This window comes from Dendrobates tinctorius, unplaced genomic scaffold (assembly GCF_039654945.1).
Source record: "Dendrobates tinctorius isolate UK_male_01 unplaced genomic scaffold, ASM3965494v1 ptg000138l, whole genome shotgun sequence".
In the NCBI taxonomy this organism is placed as follows: Eukaryota; Metazoa; Chordata; class Amphibia; order Anura; family Dendrobatidae; genus Dendrobates; species Dendrobates tinctorius.
In genome coordinates, this window is record NW_027361806.1 from 22,715,206 (window position 1) to 22,730,306 (window position 15,101).

General features: G+C 45.9%; 1 protein-coding gene across 3 annotated transcripts in view; it reads left to right on the forward strand.

The window, feature by feature from the left end:
- AK5 (adenylate kinase 5) overlaps positions 1 to 15,101 on the forward strand; it is a 198,934-nt gene that overhangs the window by 50,171 nt on the left and 133,662 nt on the right. For all 3 annotated transcript variants that reach the window (XM_073544832.1, XM_073544831.1, XM_073544830.1), the window contains 2 exons: positions 7,084 to 7,270; positions 7,593 to 7,760. In XM_073544832.1, the coding sequence (XP_073400933.1) occupies positions 7,084 to 7,270; positions 7,593 to 7,760 (355 nt within the window). The remainder of the gene's footprint in view (positions 1 to 7,083; positions 7,271 to 7,592; positions 7,761 to 15,101) is intronic.

The window sequence follows — 15,101 nt, forward strand, 5'->3', positions numbered from 1 at the left end:
GTAGGCAGAAGAGCATCTCTGAACGCACAGTGCGTCGAACTTTGAGGCAGATGGGCTACAGCAGCAGAAGACCACACTGGGTACCACTCCTCTCAGCTAAGAACAGGAAACTGAGGCTACAATTTGCACAAGCTCATCGAAATTGGACAGTAGAAGATTGGAAAAACGTTGCCTGGTCTGATGAGTCTCGATTTCTGCTGCGACATTCGGATGGTAGGGTCAGAATTTGGCGTAAACAACATGAAAGCATGGATCCATCCTGCCTTGTATCAACGGTTCAGGCTGGTGGTGGTGGTGTCATGGTGTGGGGAATTTTTTCTGGGCACTCTTTGGGCCCCTTGGTACCAATTGAGCATCGTTGCAACGCCACAGCCTACCTGAGTATTGTTGCTGACCATGTCCATCCCTTTATGACCACAATGTACCCAACATCTGATGGCTACTTTCAGCAGGATAATGCGCCATGTCATAAAGCTCGAATCATCTCAGATTGGTTTCTTGAACATGACAATGAGTTTACTGTACTCAAATGGCCTCCTCAGTCACCAGATCTCAATCCAATAGAGCATCTTTGGGATGTGGTGGAACGGGAGATTTGCATCAGGGATGTGCAGCCGACAAATCTGCGCCAACTGTGTGATGCCATCATGTCAATATGGTCCAAAATCTCTGAGGAATGCTTCCAGCACCTTGTTGAATCTCTGCCACGAAGAATTGAGGCAGTTCTGAAGGCAAAAGGGGGTCCAACCCCTTACTAGCATGGTGTACCTAATAAAGTGGCCAGTGAGTGTATATATGAAACTAGGGGAACGAGAGGAGAAAATAAGGAGCAGAAAGTGGGGACCGACAAATGAAAAACGGGAAAGGAAGGGGAAGGGGTGAGGGGAGGAACAGGCATTAGTGGCATCGATAGAACTATGTGTAACAGCAAGTACACATAATAAGTCTCAGTGTTCTGCAATACAGTAATATATTCCAAAAAGGAAAGAAAACAAACAACATCCAGTATCTAGTATCCAGCAGTGTGAAACAGATTTCATGTTTAATTGCAACTGCAAACTACAGTGCCTCCTAGTAATGTAACCACCAAGCCCAGTACCTACTAATAGAATAACCTTCAACCTCAGTTTCTACTAGTAACGTAACCGCCTAGCCCAGTGCCTCCTAATAGCATAGCCATCAAACTCTGTGCCTACTAGTAGCCTAACCACCAAGCTCAGTGTCTTCTAATAGCATAGCCATCAAACTCAGGGCCTCCTAGTAATGTAACTATCAAGCTTAGTGTCTCCTAGTAGTGTAACTGCTAAGATCAGTGTCTCCTAGTAGTTAACTGCCAAGCATAATGTCGCCTAGTCATGAAACTGCCAAGCTCAGTGCCTCCTAATAGCAAAACCACCAAGCTCAGTGCTTCCTAGTAGCGAAACCACCAAGGTCAGTGCCTCCTTCTAGTGTAAGCAGTAAGCTCAGTGCCTTTTAGCAGCATAACCACCAAGCTCAGTGTCACCTAGTCGTGTAACTGCCAAGCTTAGTGTCTCCTAGTAACATGACGGCCAAGCACAATGTTGCCTAGTAGTGAAACCTCCAAGCTCAGTGCTTCCTAGTAGTGTAATCGTAAGGTCAGTGCCTTCGAGTAGCATAACCACCAAGCTCAGTGCCTCTTAGTAGTGTAACCACCAAGCTAAGTATGTTCTAATAACATAACCACCAAGCTCCGTATCTCTAAGTAGTATAACCGCCAAGATCCGTGCATCCAAGTTGTGTAAACGCAAAGCTCAGTTCCTGTTTGTAGAATGACCACCAAGCAAAGAGTCTGTGTACTCTGTGTCCATTAAACTCTTGCTTGCTCTGAGAGACTGGAACCACTTCAATCACTTGCCTGATAGAGGATCAAAGCCACATTCACATTCTTACATGCTGCACACACAGACTTCATGCGTAAGGAACTTTTTTATATAAAAAGAACGCAGATAAAATCCAGCAAGGTCAAAATATAAAAGTGCAAAATATATTTATACAGCTCTAAAATTAATTATTTAGACAACAGCATGTTTTCTTTATCTGCTTGATGCACTTGATCAGATTTACTATTCCACAAAAAAAAATATCTATTAAGAAAAATTGGGAAAAGTTTCCATACTCATTATGAGCTTTGTATATGAATTTCTTTTTGTCACAGAACTCTTTTATTTCAGCGCAGTAGACACAAAGGTTCTCCACTCCAATTATAAAAGATTTGATTTAGACGGCTTCAAAGAATTAAATATAATAGTCTTTCTTACTGTTTTTTTTTTTTTTAATAAAATGGAGCTTGTTCTTCATGTGAACAGCGTGATGAATATAAGCTGATTTTCTTTCAAACAAAAAAATTAAACACTTTAGGCCGTCCCGCCCCTTTAAATGCGGATTATTTTTAAGATATATTGATAGATCAGATATAAAGAAAATGTCCTTTTTTTTCACAAATAAATACAGTATAAGGCGCTGAGTTTCCCCTTGTGTGAAGCTTTTTAATGGAAAAATAAGTCATTTCATATTTGGATATGGTTCCTGAAAAGCGGAGTTAAAGAGAACAAAACAGCTGAGTATCTGGCAGTATAGTTTATATAGGCAGTAAAAAAAACCTCATGTATGTGCTCGTGAACGGATAAAGGCAGCAGAAACTCACGTATGTGCAGATACCTGAAAAATAAACTCGCTTATGCTCGGATACTCGCAGCAGAAACTTGCATTTGAGCAGATAATACAGCAGAAACTCAGGTATGCGAAAATAATAGCAGCAGAAACTCGCATATGAGCAGATACTGGCAGCAGAAACTCATGTGTGAGCAGATACTAGCAGCAGAAACTCGTGTTTGCGCAGATACTGGCAGCAGAAACTCGTGTTTGCGCAGATACTGGCAGCAGAAACTTGTGTTTGCGCAGATACTGGCAGCAGAAACTGTGTTTGCGCAGATACTGGCAGCAGAAACTTGCGTTTGCGCAGATACTGGCAGCAGAAACTCGCGTATGAGCAGATACTGGCAGCAGAAACTCATGTATGAGCAGATACTGGCAGCGGAAACTCATGTATGAGCAGATACTGGCAGCAGAAACTCGTGTATGAGCAGATACTGGCAGCAGAAACTCGTGTATGAGCAGATACTGGCAGCAGAAACTTGCGTTTGCGCAGATACTGGCAGCAGAAACTCGCGTATGAGCAGATACTGGCAGCAGAAACTCATGTATGAGCAGATACTGGCAGCGGAAACTCATGTATGAGCAGATACTGGCAGCAGAAACTCGTGTATGAGCAGATACTGGCAGCAGAAACTCGTGTATGAGCAGATACTGGCAGCAGAAACTTGCGTTTGCGCAGATACTGGCAGCAGAAACTCGCGTATGAGCAGATACTGGCAGCAGAAACTCATGTATGAGCAGATACTGGCAGCGGAAACTCATGTATGAGCAGATACTGGCAGCAGAAACTCGTGTATGAGCAGATACTGGCAGCAGAAACTCGTGTATGAGCAGATACTGGCAGCAGAAACTTGTGTATGAGCAGATACTGGCAGCAGAAACTCATGTATGAGCAGATACTGGCAGCGGAAACTCATGTATGAGCAGATACTGGCAGCAGATACTGGCAGCAGAAACTTGTGTATGAGCAGATACTGGCAGCAGAAACTTGTGTATGAGCAGATACTGGCAGCAGAAACTCGTGTATGAGCAGATACTGGCAGCAGAAACTTGCGTATGAGCAGATACTGGCAGCAGAAACTCGTGTATGCGCAGATACTGGCAGCAGAAACTTGTGTATGAGCAGATACTGGCAGCAGAAACTCATGTATGAGCAGATACTGGCAGTAGAAACTCATGTATGAGCAGATACTGGCAGCAGAAACTCATGTATGAGCAGATACTGGCAGTAGAAACTCATGTATGAGCAGATACTGGCAGCAGAAACTCGTGTATGCGCAGATACTGGCAGCAGAAACTTGTGTATGAGCAGATACTGGCAGCAGAAACTTGTGTATGCGCAGATACTGGCAGCAGAAACTCATGTATGCGCAGATACTGGCAGCAGAAACTCGTGTATGCGCAGATACTGGCAGCAGAAACTCATGTATGAGCAGATACTGGCAGTAGAAACTCATGTATGAGCAGATACTGGCAGCAGAAACTCATGTATGAGCAGATACTGGCAGTAGAAACTCATGTATGAGCAGATACTGGCAGCAGAAACTCGTGTATGCGCAGATACTGGCAGCAGAAACTTGTGTATGAGCAGATACTGGCAGCAGAAACTCGTGTATGAGCAGATACTGGCAGCAGAAACTCGTGTGAGCAGATACTGGCAGCAGAAACTCATGTATGAGAAGATACTGGCAGCAGAAACTCGTGTATGAGCAGATACTGGCAGCAGAAACTCATGTATGAGAAGATACTGGCAGCAGAAACTTGTGTATGAGCAGATACTGGCAGCAGAAACTCGTGTATGAGCAGATACTGGCAGCAGAAACTCGTGTGAGCAGATACTGGCAGCAGAAACTCATGTATGAGAAGATACTGGCAGCAGAAACTCGTGTATGAGCAGATACTGGCAGCAGAAACTCATGTATGAGAAGATACTGGCAGCAGAAACTCGTGTATGAGCAGATACTGAGAGCAGAAACTCGTGTATGAGCAGATAATGGCAGCAGAAACTCGCGTATGAGCAGATACTGGCAGCAGAAACTCGCGTATGAGCAGATACTGGCAGCAGAAACTCGCGTATGAGCAGATACTGGCAGCAGAAACTCGTGTATGAGCAGATACAGGCAGCAGAAACTCATGTATGAGCAGATACTGGCAGCAGAAACTCGTGTATGAGCAGATACTGGCAGCAGAAACTCGTGTATGAGCAGATACTGGCAGCAGATACTCGTGTATGAGCAGATACTGAGAGCAGAAACTCGTGTATGAGCAGATACTGAGAGCAGAAACTCGTGTATGAGCAGATACTGGCAGCAGAAACTCGTGTATGAGCAGATACTGGCAGCAGAAACTTGTGTATGAGCAGATACTGGCAGCAGAAACTTGTGTATGAGCAGATACTGGCAGCAGAAACTCATGTATGAGCAGATACTGGCAGCGGAAACTCATGTATGAGCAGATACTGGCAGCAGATACTGGCAGCAGAAACTTGTGTATGAGCAGATACTGGCAGCAGAAACTTGTGTATGAGCAGATACTGGCAGCAGAAACTCATGTATGAGCAGATACTGGCAGCAGAAACTCGTGTATGAGCAGATAATGGCAGCAGAAACTCGCGTATGAGCAGATACTGGCAGCAGAAACTCGTGTGAGCAGATACTAGCAGCAGAAACTCGTGTATGAGCAGATACTGGCAGTAGAAACTCGTGTATGAGCAGATACTGGCAGCAGAAACTCGTGTGAGCAGATACTAGCAGCAGAAACTCATGTATGAGCATATACTGGCAGCAGAAACTCGTGTATGAGCAGATACTGGCAGCAGAAACTCGCGTATGAGCAGATACTGGCAGCAGAAACTCGTGTGAGCAGATACTAGCAGCAGAAACTCATGTATAAGCAGATACTGGCAGCAGAAACTCGTGTATGCGCAGATACTGGCAGCAGAAACTTGTGTATGAGCAGATACTGGCAGCAGAAACTCATGTATGAGCAGATGCTGGCAGCAGAAACTTGTGTATGCGCAGATACTGGCAGCAGAAACTCATGTATGCGCAGATACTGGCAGCAGAAACTCATGTATGCGCAGATACTGGCAGCAGAAACTTGTGTATGAGCAGATACTGGCAGCAGAAACTCATGTATGAGCAGATACTGGCAGCAGAAACTCGTGTATGAGCAAATACTGGCAGCAGAAACTTCTGTATGAGCAGATACTGGCAGCAGAAACTCGTGTATGAGCAGATACTGGCAGCAGAAACTTGTTTATGAGCAGATACTGGCAGCAGAAACTCATGTATGCGCAGATACTGGCAGTAGAAACTCATGTATGAGCAGATACTGGCAGCAGAAACTCGCGTATGAGCAGATACTGGCAGCAGAAACTCGTGTGAGCAGATACTGGCAGCAGAAACTCGCGTATGAGCAGATACTGGCAGCAGAAACTCGTGTGAGCAGATACTGGCAGCAGAAACTCATGTATGAGAAGATACTGGCAGCAGAAACTCGTGTATGAGCAGATACTGGCAGCAGAAACTCATGTATGAGAAGATACTGGCAGCAGAAACTCGTGTATGAGCAGATATTGAGAGCAGAAACTCGTGTATGAGCAGATACTGGCAGCAGAAACTTGTGTTTGAGCAGATAATGGCAGCAGAAACTCGCGTATGAGCAGATACTGGCAGCAGAAACTCGCGTATGAGCAGATACTGGCAGCAGAAACTCGTGTATGAGCAGATACTGGCAGCAGAAACTCGTGTATGAGCAGATACTGGCAGCAGAAACTCGTGTATGAGCAGATACTGGCAGCAGAAACTCGTGTATGAGCAGATACTGGCAGCAGAAACTCATGAGAAGATACTGGCAGCAGAAACTCGTGTATGAGCAGATACTGAGAGCAGAAACTCGTATATGAGCAGATACTGGCAGCAGAAACTTGTGTTTGAGCAGATACTGGCAGCAGAAACTCGCGTATGAGCAGATACTGGCAGCAGAATCTCGCGTATGAGCAGATACTGGCAGCAGAAACTCGTGTATGAGCAGATACGTGCAGTGCATGAGCAGATGCCGGCAGCAGAAACTCGCTCGTGCTTGGAAGCTCATGCCTTGGGCATATTTCATATTGGAACGAGTCATTGTCTTTGTATCACAGACTTCTAAGCACACAGGTCTTTCCCTTTATGAGTTAAATATTTTCGGCACTGAATCTTATGGCCGTCCTGCCTGGATAGTTGTTTTCACCTCCTATCGTAATCATAAATTCCATCAATGTGAAGATTCATTTTTTTTCTCTCTTCTTTATAATCGCATTATCTCACATTTTATGTGTTAATCTTCATGCTATAGAAGCGTCAACACTCACCGATTAGCATGGAGGCATGTAACGTAATCCGTGTTCTTATCCCAATTATTCAGGGGCTTCTGAATGGATTAATGTACTACAGACCTGAGGATCCAGTGGATTACTTGGAAAACTGTCTACAGAAAGTAAGGGAATTGGGAGGATCGGAAAAAGTCAAGTGGGACACGTTTGTGGGACCAGACAAAAGAAATTTACCCCCGCTCAATGGTGGACAAGCGCGAAGATCGTTCCTCAGAAATGGTGAGTAATAAGCTAAGGTTTAACCTCGATTTCCATCTGGGAATGACATTTTCTGGATTCCAACCCAAAACTGCAGCTGGTAGCAAAATCTCAATTAATGCGGCAAATCTGAATTTTACGCTGCAGATTGTGATGCAGATTTTTGCGGAGTGAATTTACTCCGTGTGAACATACCTTAAGGCGGGAGGCAATAGAGCGCTGCACAGGGCACCTTTCGGCAGGAGAACGGCTCTGTTCTGAGAAAACTTTGCACAGGTTTCTTTTGCAGTATTTTGTGTGCTCGGGCAATATGTATTCATTCACTGTTATTCTCTTTTCTCAGTGTTGCCAGAAAGTTGTAATTTTCCTTACCGGCGGTATGACCGGCTGCCTCCTATTCACCAGTTCTCCATAGAAAGTGACACTGACCTCTCGGAGACGGCTGAGCTCATTGAAGAATATGAAGTTTTCGACCCCTTGAGACCGCACCCTAAAATCATACTGGTGATCGGTACGTGAGCGCCTTTTCCACTTGAAGTTTTTGGGGTTTATCAGAGATTTTATTTTGTTTTAAATGAATGTGGTTGAAATTAGAAAAAAATTTTTTTTTCCAATCTAGAAAATGTTTTTTTCTAAAGTATTCGCAGTAGATGGAGATTGCCTGTTGCTCTGGAGGACCCGGCACATTCATCTGTTACATAGACATCCCCTTGGTTTCCATAAGCACAGTGTAATGCTTCATCTTTCCTGTGGGGGTGCTGTAGGGAAACTCAACACTTGTTACTGTTCCCTCCCACAAGGGAGTTTCTCTCACTTAAGTGATAATTGACTGAAAGGACCACAAGGACTCTCCCCCATTTGCATGGAGCCATGGTTGAACAGAAACAGTTTTGCTATACCGTATTTGTCAATCTCCGTCAGTCATGCACATGCTGGGATAATCATTCATATGTGGGACACAGGACCCTATATGATCAGTGGGGATCCAAGCAGGGAAGACCTCAGTGGTCTGGGAATAATCCACACCTGGTCGTTTAGCTGAGGACTGCTCTAAGTCTACAGCCAAAATTAGAGATGAGTGAATCGATGCCCAGGATCCGGGTCCAGCATTAGTGGACCGGAGCCCTGTACACCTCTTACCTGCCGTCATCCCGGCTCCTTTGGATTAGCCGGCCATGCACAATGTGCACACATGACATCGCGCCACTCCAGCCAATCAAAAGAGGACCTATGGATGCTGGTCGATAGAAGGCAGCTCTCAGGGGTCCCGTCCAGCGGACACAGATACTACGTGGCCAATGAACCTGGGTGCAACAAATGTATTCCCTCTCATTTAGTCAGTTTCACTGCTCTTTTAAAGGGAATTTCCACCTTCACAGCCAATGTTGTATTGCTTTAATGATGGAAAAACAATATTAATGATCTTTGTAAATAATCCTACTCCTTTTCTGTATACAGCTCCTATGCTGACCTATGTGTCTCCGTGGTTACAGACTACAGATCCTGTAGTCATATGTCCTTCGACCTGTGCCCAGTATAACTGCTTTGTGCTTCCATTGAACACAATATCTACATGTGAAAGATCAGTATTCTCAATAGCCCTATGGTTTGTGCTCTGGCGTATGGCCTTCCCATCCTCTCCCTTGAACGTATTATTCACTACATTTCCTATCTGGGTTCATACAGTTTATGAACAGGGATGAAGGCAGTGCTCTATGCGCCTACATGGAGAGACAGGGAAGCAGTGCTGTCTGTGCCTACATGGAGAGACGGGTAAGCAGTGCTATCTGTGCCTACATGGAGAGACGGGTAAGCAGTGCTATCTGTACCTACATGGAGAGACAGGGAAGCAGTGCTATCTGTGCCTACATGGAGAGAAAGGGAAGCAGTGCTGTCTGTGCCTACATGGAGAGACGGGGAATCAGTACTATTTGTGCCTACATGGAGAGACAGGGAAGCAGTGCTATCTGTGCCTACATGGAGAGACAGGGAAGCAGTGCTGTCTGTGCCTACAAGGAGAGACGGGGAATCAGTGCTATTTGTGCCTACATGGAGAGACAGGGAAGCAGTGCTATCTGTACCTACATGGAGAGACAGGGAAGCAGTGCTATCTGTGCCTACATGGAGAGAAAGGGAAGCAGTGCTGTCTGTGCCTACATGGAGAGACGGGGAATCAGTGCTATTTGTGCCTACATGGAGAGACAGGGAAGCAGTGCTATCTGTGCCTACATGGAGAGACAGGGAAGCAGTGCTATCTGTGCCTACATGGAGAGACAATGAAAAGGAGGATGAATGAACTCATGGAGATCAACATCCGACACTGCGGAGACACCATCACGTGTTTCTCAACGCAGTGATTCTAGAGCACTGCCCCCTTCCCTTATGGGAAATATCCGCGGCTTCTGTTTTGCATGTTTTACATATTTCCCATAAGGGATGGGGGCAGTGCTCTAGAATCACTGCGTTGAGAAACACGTGATGGTGTCTCCGCAGTGTCGGATGTTGATCTCCATGAGTTCATTCATCCTCCTTTTCATAGTCTTTTTACTAGGCATTGCTCCTACCAGCCAGTTTCCTACTCCACACTGATGAGGGGCAATACCCCGAAACAGCTGTATGTGGATGGATACCATGTTTTGTCATAGGTGGTTTCCTTCATTGGAGACTGCCCTTCCCGTGGTTGTTCCTTCCCGGGCAAAGACCTGGCTGGTCATTGCTTGCGTTGAGAAACACGTGATGGTGTCTCCGCGGCTTCTGTTTTGCATGTTTTACATGGAGAGACAGGGAAGCAGTGCTATCTGTGCCTACATGGAGAGACGGGGAATCAGTGCTATTTGTGCCTACATGGAGAGACAGGGAAGCAGTGCTATCTGTGCCTACATGGAGAGACAGGGAAGCAGTGCTATCTGTGCCTACATGGAGAGACAATGAAAAGGAGGATGAATGAACTCATGGAGATCAACATCCGACACTGCGGAGACACCATCACGTGTTTCTCAACGCAGTGATTCTAGAGCACTGCCCCCTTCCCTTATGGGAAATATCCGCGGCTTCTGTTTTGCATGTTTTACATATTTCCCATAAGGGATGGGGGCAGTGCTCTAGAATCACTGCGTTGAGAAACACGTGATGGTGTCTCCGCAGTGTCGGATGTTGATCTCCATGAGTTCATTCATCCTCCTTTTCATAGTCTTTTTACTAGGCATTGCTCCTACCAGCCAGTTTCCTACTCCACACTGATGAGGGGCAATACCCCGAAACAGCTGTATGTGGATGGATACCATGTTTTGTCATAGGTGGTTTCCTTCATTGGAGACTGCCCTTCCCGTGGTTGTTCCTTCCCGGGCAAAGACCTGGCTGGTCATTGCTTGCGTTGAGAAACACGTGATGGTGTCTCCGCGGCTTCTGTTTTGCATGTTTTACATGGAGAGACAGGGAAGCAGTGCTATCTGTGCCTACATGGAGAGACAGGGAAGCAGTGCTATTTGTGCCTACATGGAGAGACAGGGAATCAGTGCTATTTGTGCCTACATGGAGAGACAGGGAAGCAGTGCTATCTGTGCCTACATGGAGAGACAGGGAAGCAGTGCTATCTGTGCCTACAGGAAGAGACAGGGAAGCAGTGCTATCTGTGCCTACATGGAGAGACAGGGAATCGGTGCTATTTGTGCCTACATGGAGAGACAGGGAAGCAGTGCTTTATGTGCCTACATGGAGAGACAGAGAAGCACTGCTATCTGTGCCTACAGGAAGAGAAAGGGAAGCAGTGCTATCTGTGCCTACATGGAGACACAGGGAAGCAGTGCTATTTCTGCCTACATGGAGAGACAGGGAAGCAGTGCTTTATGTGTCTACATGGAGAGACAGGGAAGCAGTGCTATTTGTGCCTACATGGAGAGACAGGGAAGCAGTGCTTTATGTGCCTACATGGAGAGACAGGGAAGCAGTGCTATCTGTGCCTACAGGAAGAGACCGGGAAGCAGTGCTATCTGTGCTTACATGTTGAGACAAGGAAGCAGTGCTATCTGTGCCTACATGGAGAGACAGGGAAGCAGTGCTATCTGTGCCTACAGGAAGAGACAGGGAAGCAGTGCTATCTGTGCCTACATGGAGAGACAGGGAAGCAGTGCTATCTGTGCCTACATGGAGAGACAGGGAAGCAGTGCTTTATGTGCCTACATGGAGAGACAGGGAAGCACTGCTATCTGTGCCTACAGGAAGAGACAGGGAAGTAGTGCTATCTGTGCCTACATGGAGAGACAGGGAAGCAGTGCTATCTGTGCCTACATAGAGAGACAGGGAAGCACTGCTATCTGTGCCTACAGGAAGAGACAGGGAAGCAGTGCTATTTGTGCCTACATGGAGACACAGGGAAGCAGTGCTATTTCTGCCTACATGGAGAGACAGGGAAGCACTGCTATCTGTGCCTACAGGAAGAGACAGGGAAGTAGTGCTATCTGTGCCTACATGGAGAGACAGGGAAGCAGTGCTACCTGTGCCTACATAGAGAGACAGGGAAGCACTGCCATCTGTGCCTACTGGAAGAGACAGGGAAGCAGTGCTATTTGTGCTTACATAGAGAGACAGGGAAGCAGTGCTTTATGTGCCTATATGGAGAGACAGGGAAGCAGTGCTATCTGTGCCTACAGGAAGAGACAGGGAAGTAGTGCTATCTGTGCCTACATGGAGAGACAGGGAAGCACTGCTATCTGTGCCTACATAGAGAGACAGGGAAGCACTGCTATCTGTGCCTACATGGAGCGACAGGGAAGCAGTGCTATCTGTGCCTACATGGAGAGACAGGGAAGCACTGCTATCTGTGCCTACATGAAGAGACAGGGAGGCAGTGCTAACTGTGCTTACATGGAGAGACAAGGAAGCAGTGCTATCTGTGCTTACATGGAGAGACAAGGAAGCAGTGCTATCTGTGCCTACATGGAGAGACAGGGAAGCAGTGCTATCTGTGCCTACATGAAGAGACAGGGAAGCAGTGCTATCTGTGCCTACATGAAGAGACAGGGAAGCAGTGCTATCTGTGCCTACATGGAGAGACAGGGAAGCACTGCTATCTGTGCCTACATGGAGAGACAAGGAAGCACTGCTATCTGTGCCTACATGGAGAGACAGGGAAGCAGTGCTATCTGTGCTTACATCATTTACATGCAGAGACAGGGATGTGGTAGCATCTGTGCCTACATTATTTACATGGAGAGACAGGGATCCAGTACAATCTGTGCCATTGAGGGAAGTTTCCCTTGCCCAGTTATACAGATTGTTGAGTTGCTGCCTTTGCTCGGTGTGACATAATATCTAAATTGGACAGATTGGGTCTTACTAACAGCCAATAAGGAAGCGATCGGAGGAGCCACTAGATTTCAATCTCTTCTACGTGACGCCACGCCAGGTCCTTGTCACTCGTCTAGATATAAGTTGGGCGGTGACTGCTGTCTCCTGGCAGGATGAGGTCTAATCCTATTACACTGTGTAGATTGCTCTAATTTAATAACATCTCAGACAACTATTCTGGTTCCACTTTAATCAAATGATATAAAAGCCGTGTGTGCGAAATTGGCCTAATAGCAGCTGCAATTAGTGCAAAATTCTCAGTTTCTCTCATTTAAGAAACACAAAGCTGAATATAGAAGTCATAGACACATCTGCTATATCTCTGCAATGTTTTTTTATATAATCATTGTTTTGTGTAGATACTTTGGTAGAATATTGCATGAGCCAGGACTCCAGTGTCGGCAGCCAGGCTCGGTCATCCGGCTGCAGCCTGCGGCCAAAACTGTGGACAATGGACGCAGGAATTTTGCTCCTTTACTGTTATAGTGATGACCTTTTCCAAAGATATGTCATCAGTATCAGATCTGTGAGGGTCCAATGCTCGGCACCCCCACTGATCAGTTGTTCTCGGTGCTGTTAGGGTACTACCCTCTATAAATGTGCACCTCCCACACAGTGTCCAAAACTGGAGCAGCAGCGCTCCCATTCACCTCAATAGGATCAGATCTGCAGCACCCAGAAATAGGTCATCAATATATAAGTCTAGTTCAGCCCCCTTAAAACTAGATCGTGATATCTTTGTGTTACTTTAATATTTAGTTTTTTTATCTTATTTTTTTTCTAAATGTATATTTAACTTAGAGGTTTGCTTTACTGCAGCCTTATCTGCCATAGGAGAATGTAGTGGGCATGCTTTGTGAACTGTGCAGAGCTTACTGTGCAGGGAGGCAGAGGGGAAGAGCTGTAACCATCATCTATTATCTTCTATGGGAGAATGTAATTGGCATGCTCTGTGTGCATCATTACTGTGCAGGGAGGAAGAGCTATAACCATCATCTATTATCTTCTATGGGAGAATGTAGTGGGCATGCTGTGTGACCTGTGCAGAGCTTACTGTGCAGGGAGGCAGAGGGGAAGAGCTGTAACCATCATCTATTATCTTCTATGGGAGAATGTAATTGGCATGCTCTGTGTGCATCATTACTGTGCAGGGAGGAAGAGTGGAAGAGCTATAACCATCATCTATTATCTTCTATGGGAGAATGTAGTGGGCATGCTGTGTGACCTGTGCAGAGCTTACTGTGCAGGGAGGCAGAGGGGAAGAGCTGTAACCATCATCTATTATCTTCTATGGGAGAATGTAATTGGCATGCTCTGTGTGCATCATTACTGTGCAGGGAGGAAGAGCTATAACCATCATCTATTATTTTCTATGGGAGAATGTAGTGGGCATGCTATGTGACCTGTGCAGAGCTTACTGTGCAGGGAGGCAGAGGGGAAGAGCTGTAACCATCATCTATTATCTTCTATGGGAGAATGTAATTGGCATGCTCTGTGTACATCATTACTGTGCAGGGAGGAAGAGTGGAAGAGCTATAACCATCATCTATTATCTTCTAAGAGAGTGTGTAGTGGGCATGCTCTGTTACCTGTGCAGAGCTTACTGTGCAGGGAGGCTGAGGAGAAGAGCTATAACCATCATCAATTATATTCTATGGGAGAATGTAATGAGCATGCTCTGTGACCTGTGCAAAGCTTACTGTGCAGGGAAGAAGAGGGGAAGAGCTGTAACCATCATCTGTTATCTTCCATGGGAGAATGTGGTGGGAATGCTCTGTGACCTGTGAAGACCTTACTGTGCAGAGGGGAAGAGCTATAACTTTCATCTATTATCTTCTAAGAGAGTATGTAGTGGGCATGCTCTGTGACCTGTGCAGAGGTCATTATGCAGAGAGGGGAGAAGATGAGCCGTGATATCACCTGTTGTGAATGGAGATTCCAGAGATATCTATATAATATATACTGTATAATTTTAACATTAAACTTGATAGCTTACTGTTGGCTGTGTGTGTCATTGATCTTGATAACGGGGCCATTTTACTGTAGTGATGGCCGTTTTTGCAAGCTAGCACTCTATCATTGTCTATGGGACTGCCTGCAGCTTTAATTTGCTAAAGTTAGGACAACCCCTTGAAAGTGACTGCCCACTCAGAAGCAGGTCTTGCCCATGTGCCCTATGTGAATATGGAAGTCATAAATGGGGCTCTATGTCACCTGGAGAGAGAATTGAATGCTTTTGCGGGCGCGCTGTCTGGAGCCGCCTCCAGGTAAGAGGGTAGTCTTATACAGTAAACCCCTTTAAGTCTTTCTTCACACAAGCGTCTTTCATTTCCATATTAATTCTGTACTTGTGAGTTACCACTGACAACCCATGTCGATAAGTTTGCAGCATCAAGGGAAAGCAAATAAAGTGTTGGTGTGAAAGTCCTCACCATAAGGCTCAGGTATAGGAACTGCTGCCAACACACACAGCTCTGTAATCCCCCAGACCGGGTTTGTAAAGCTC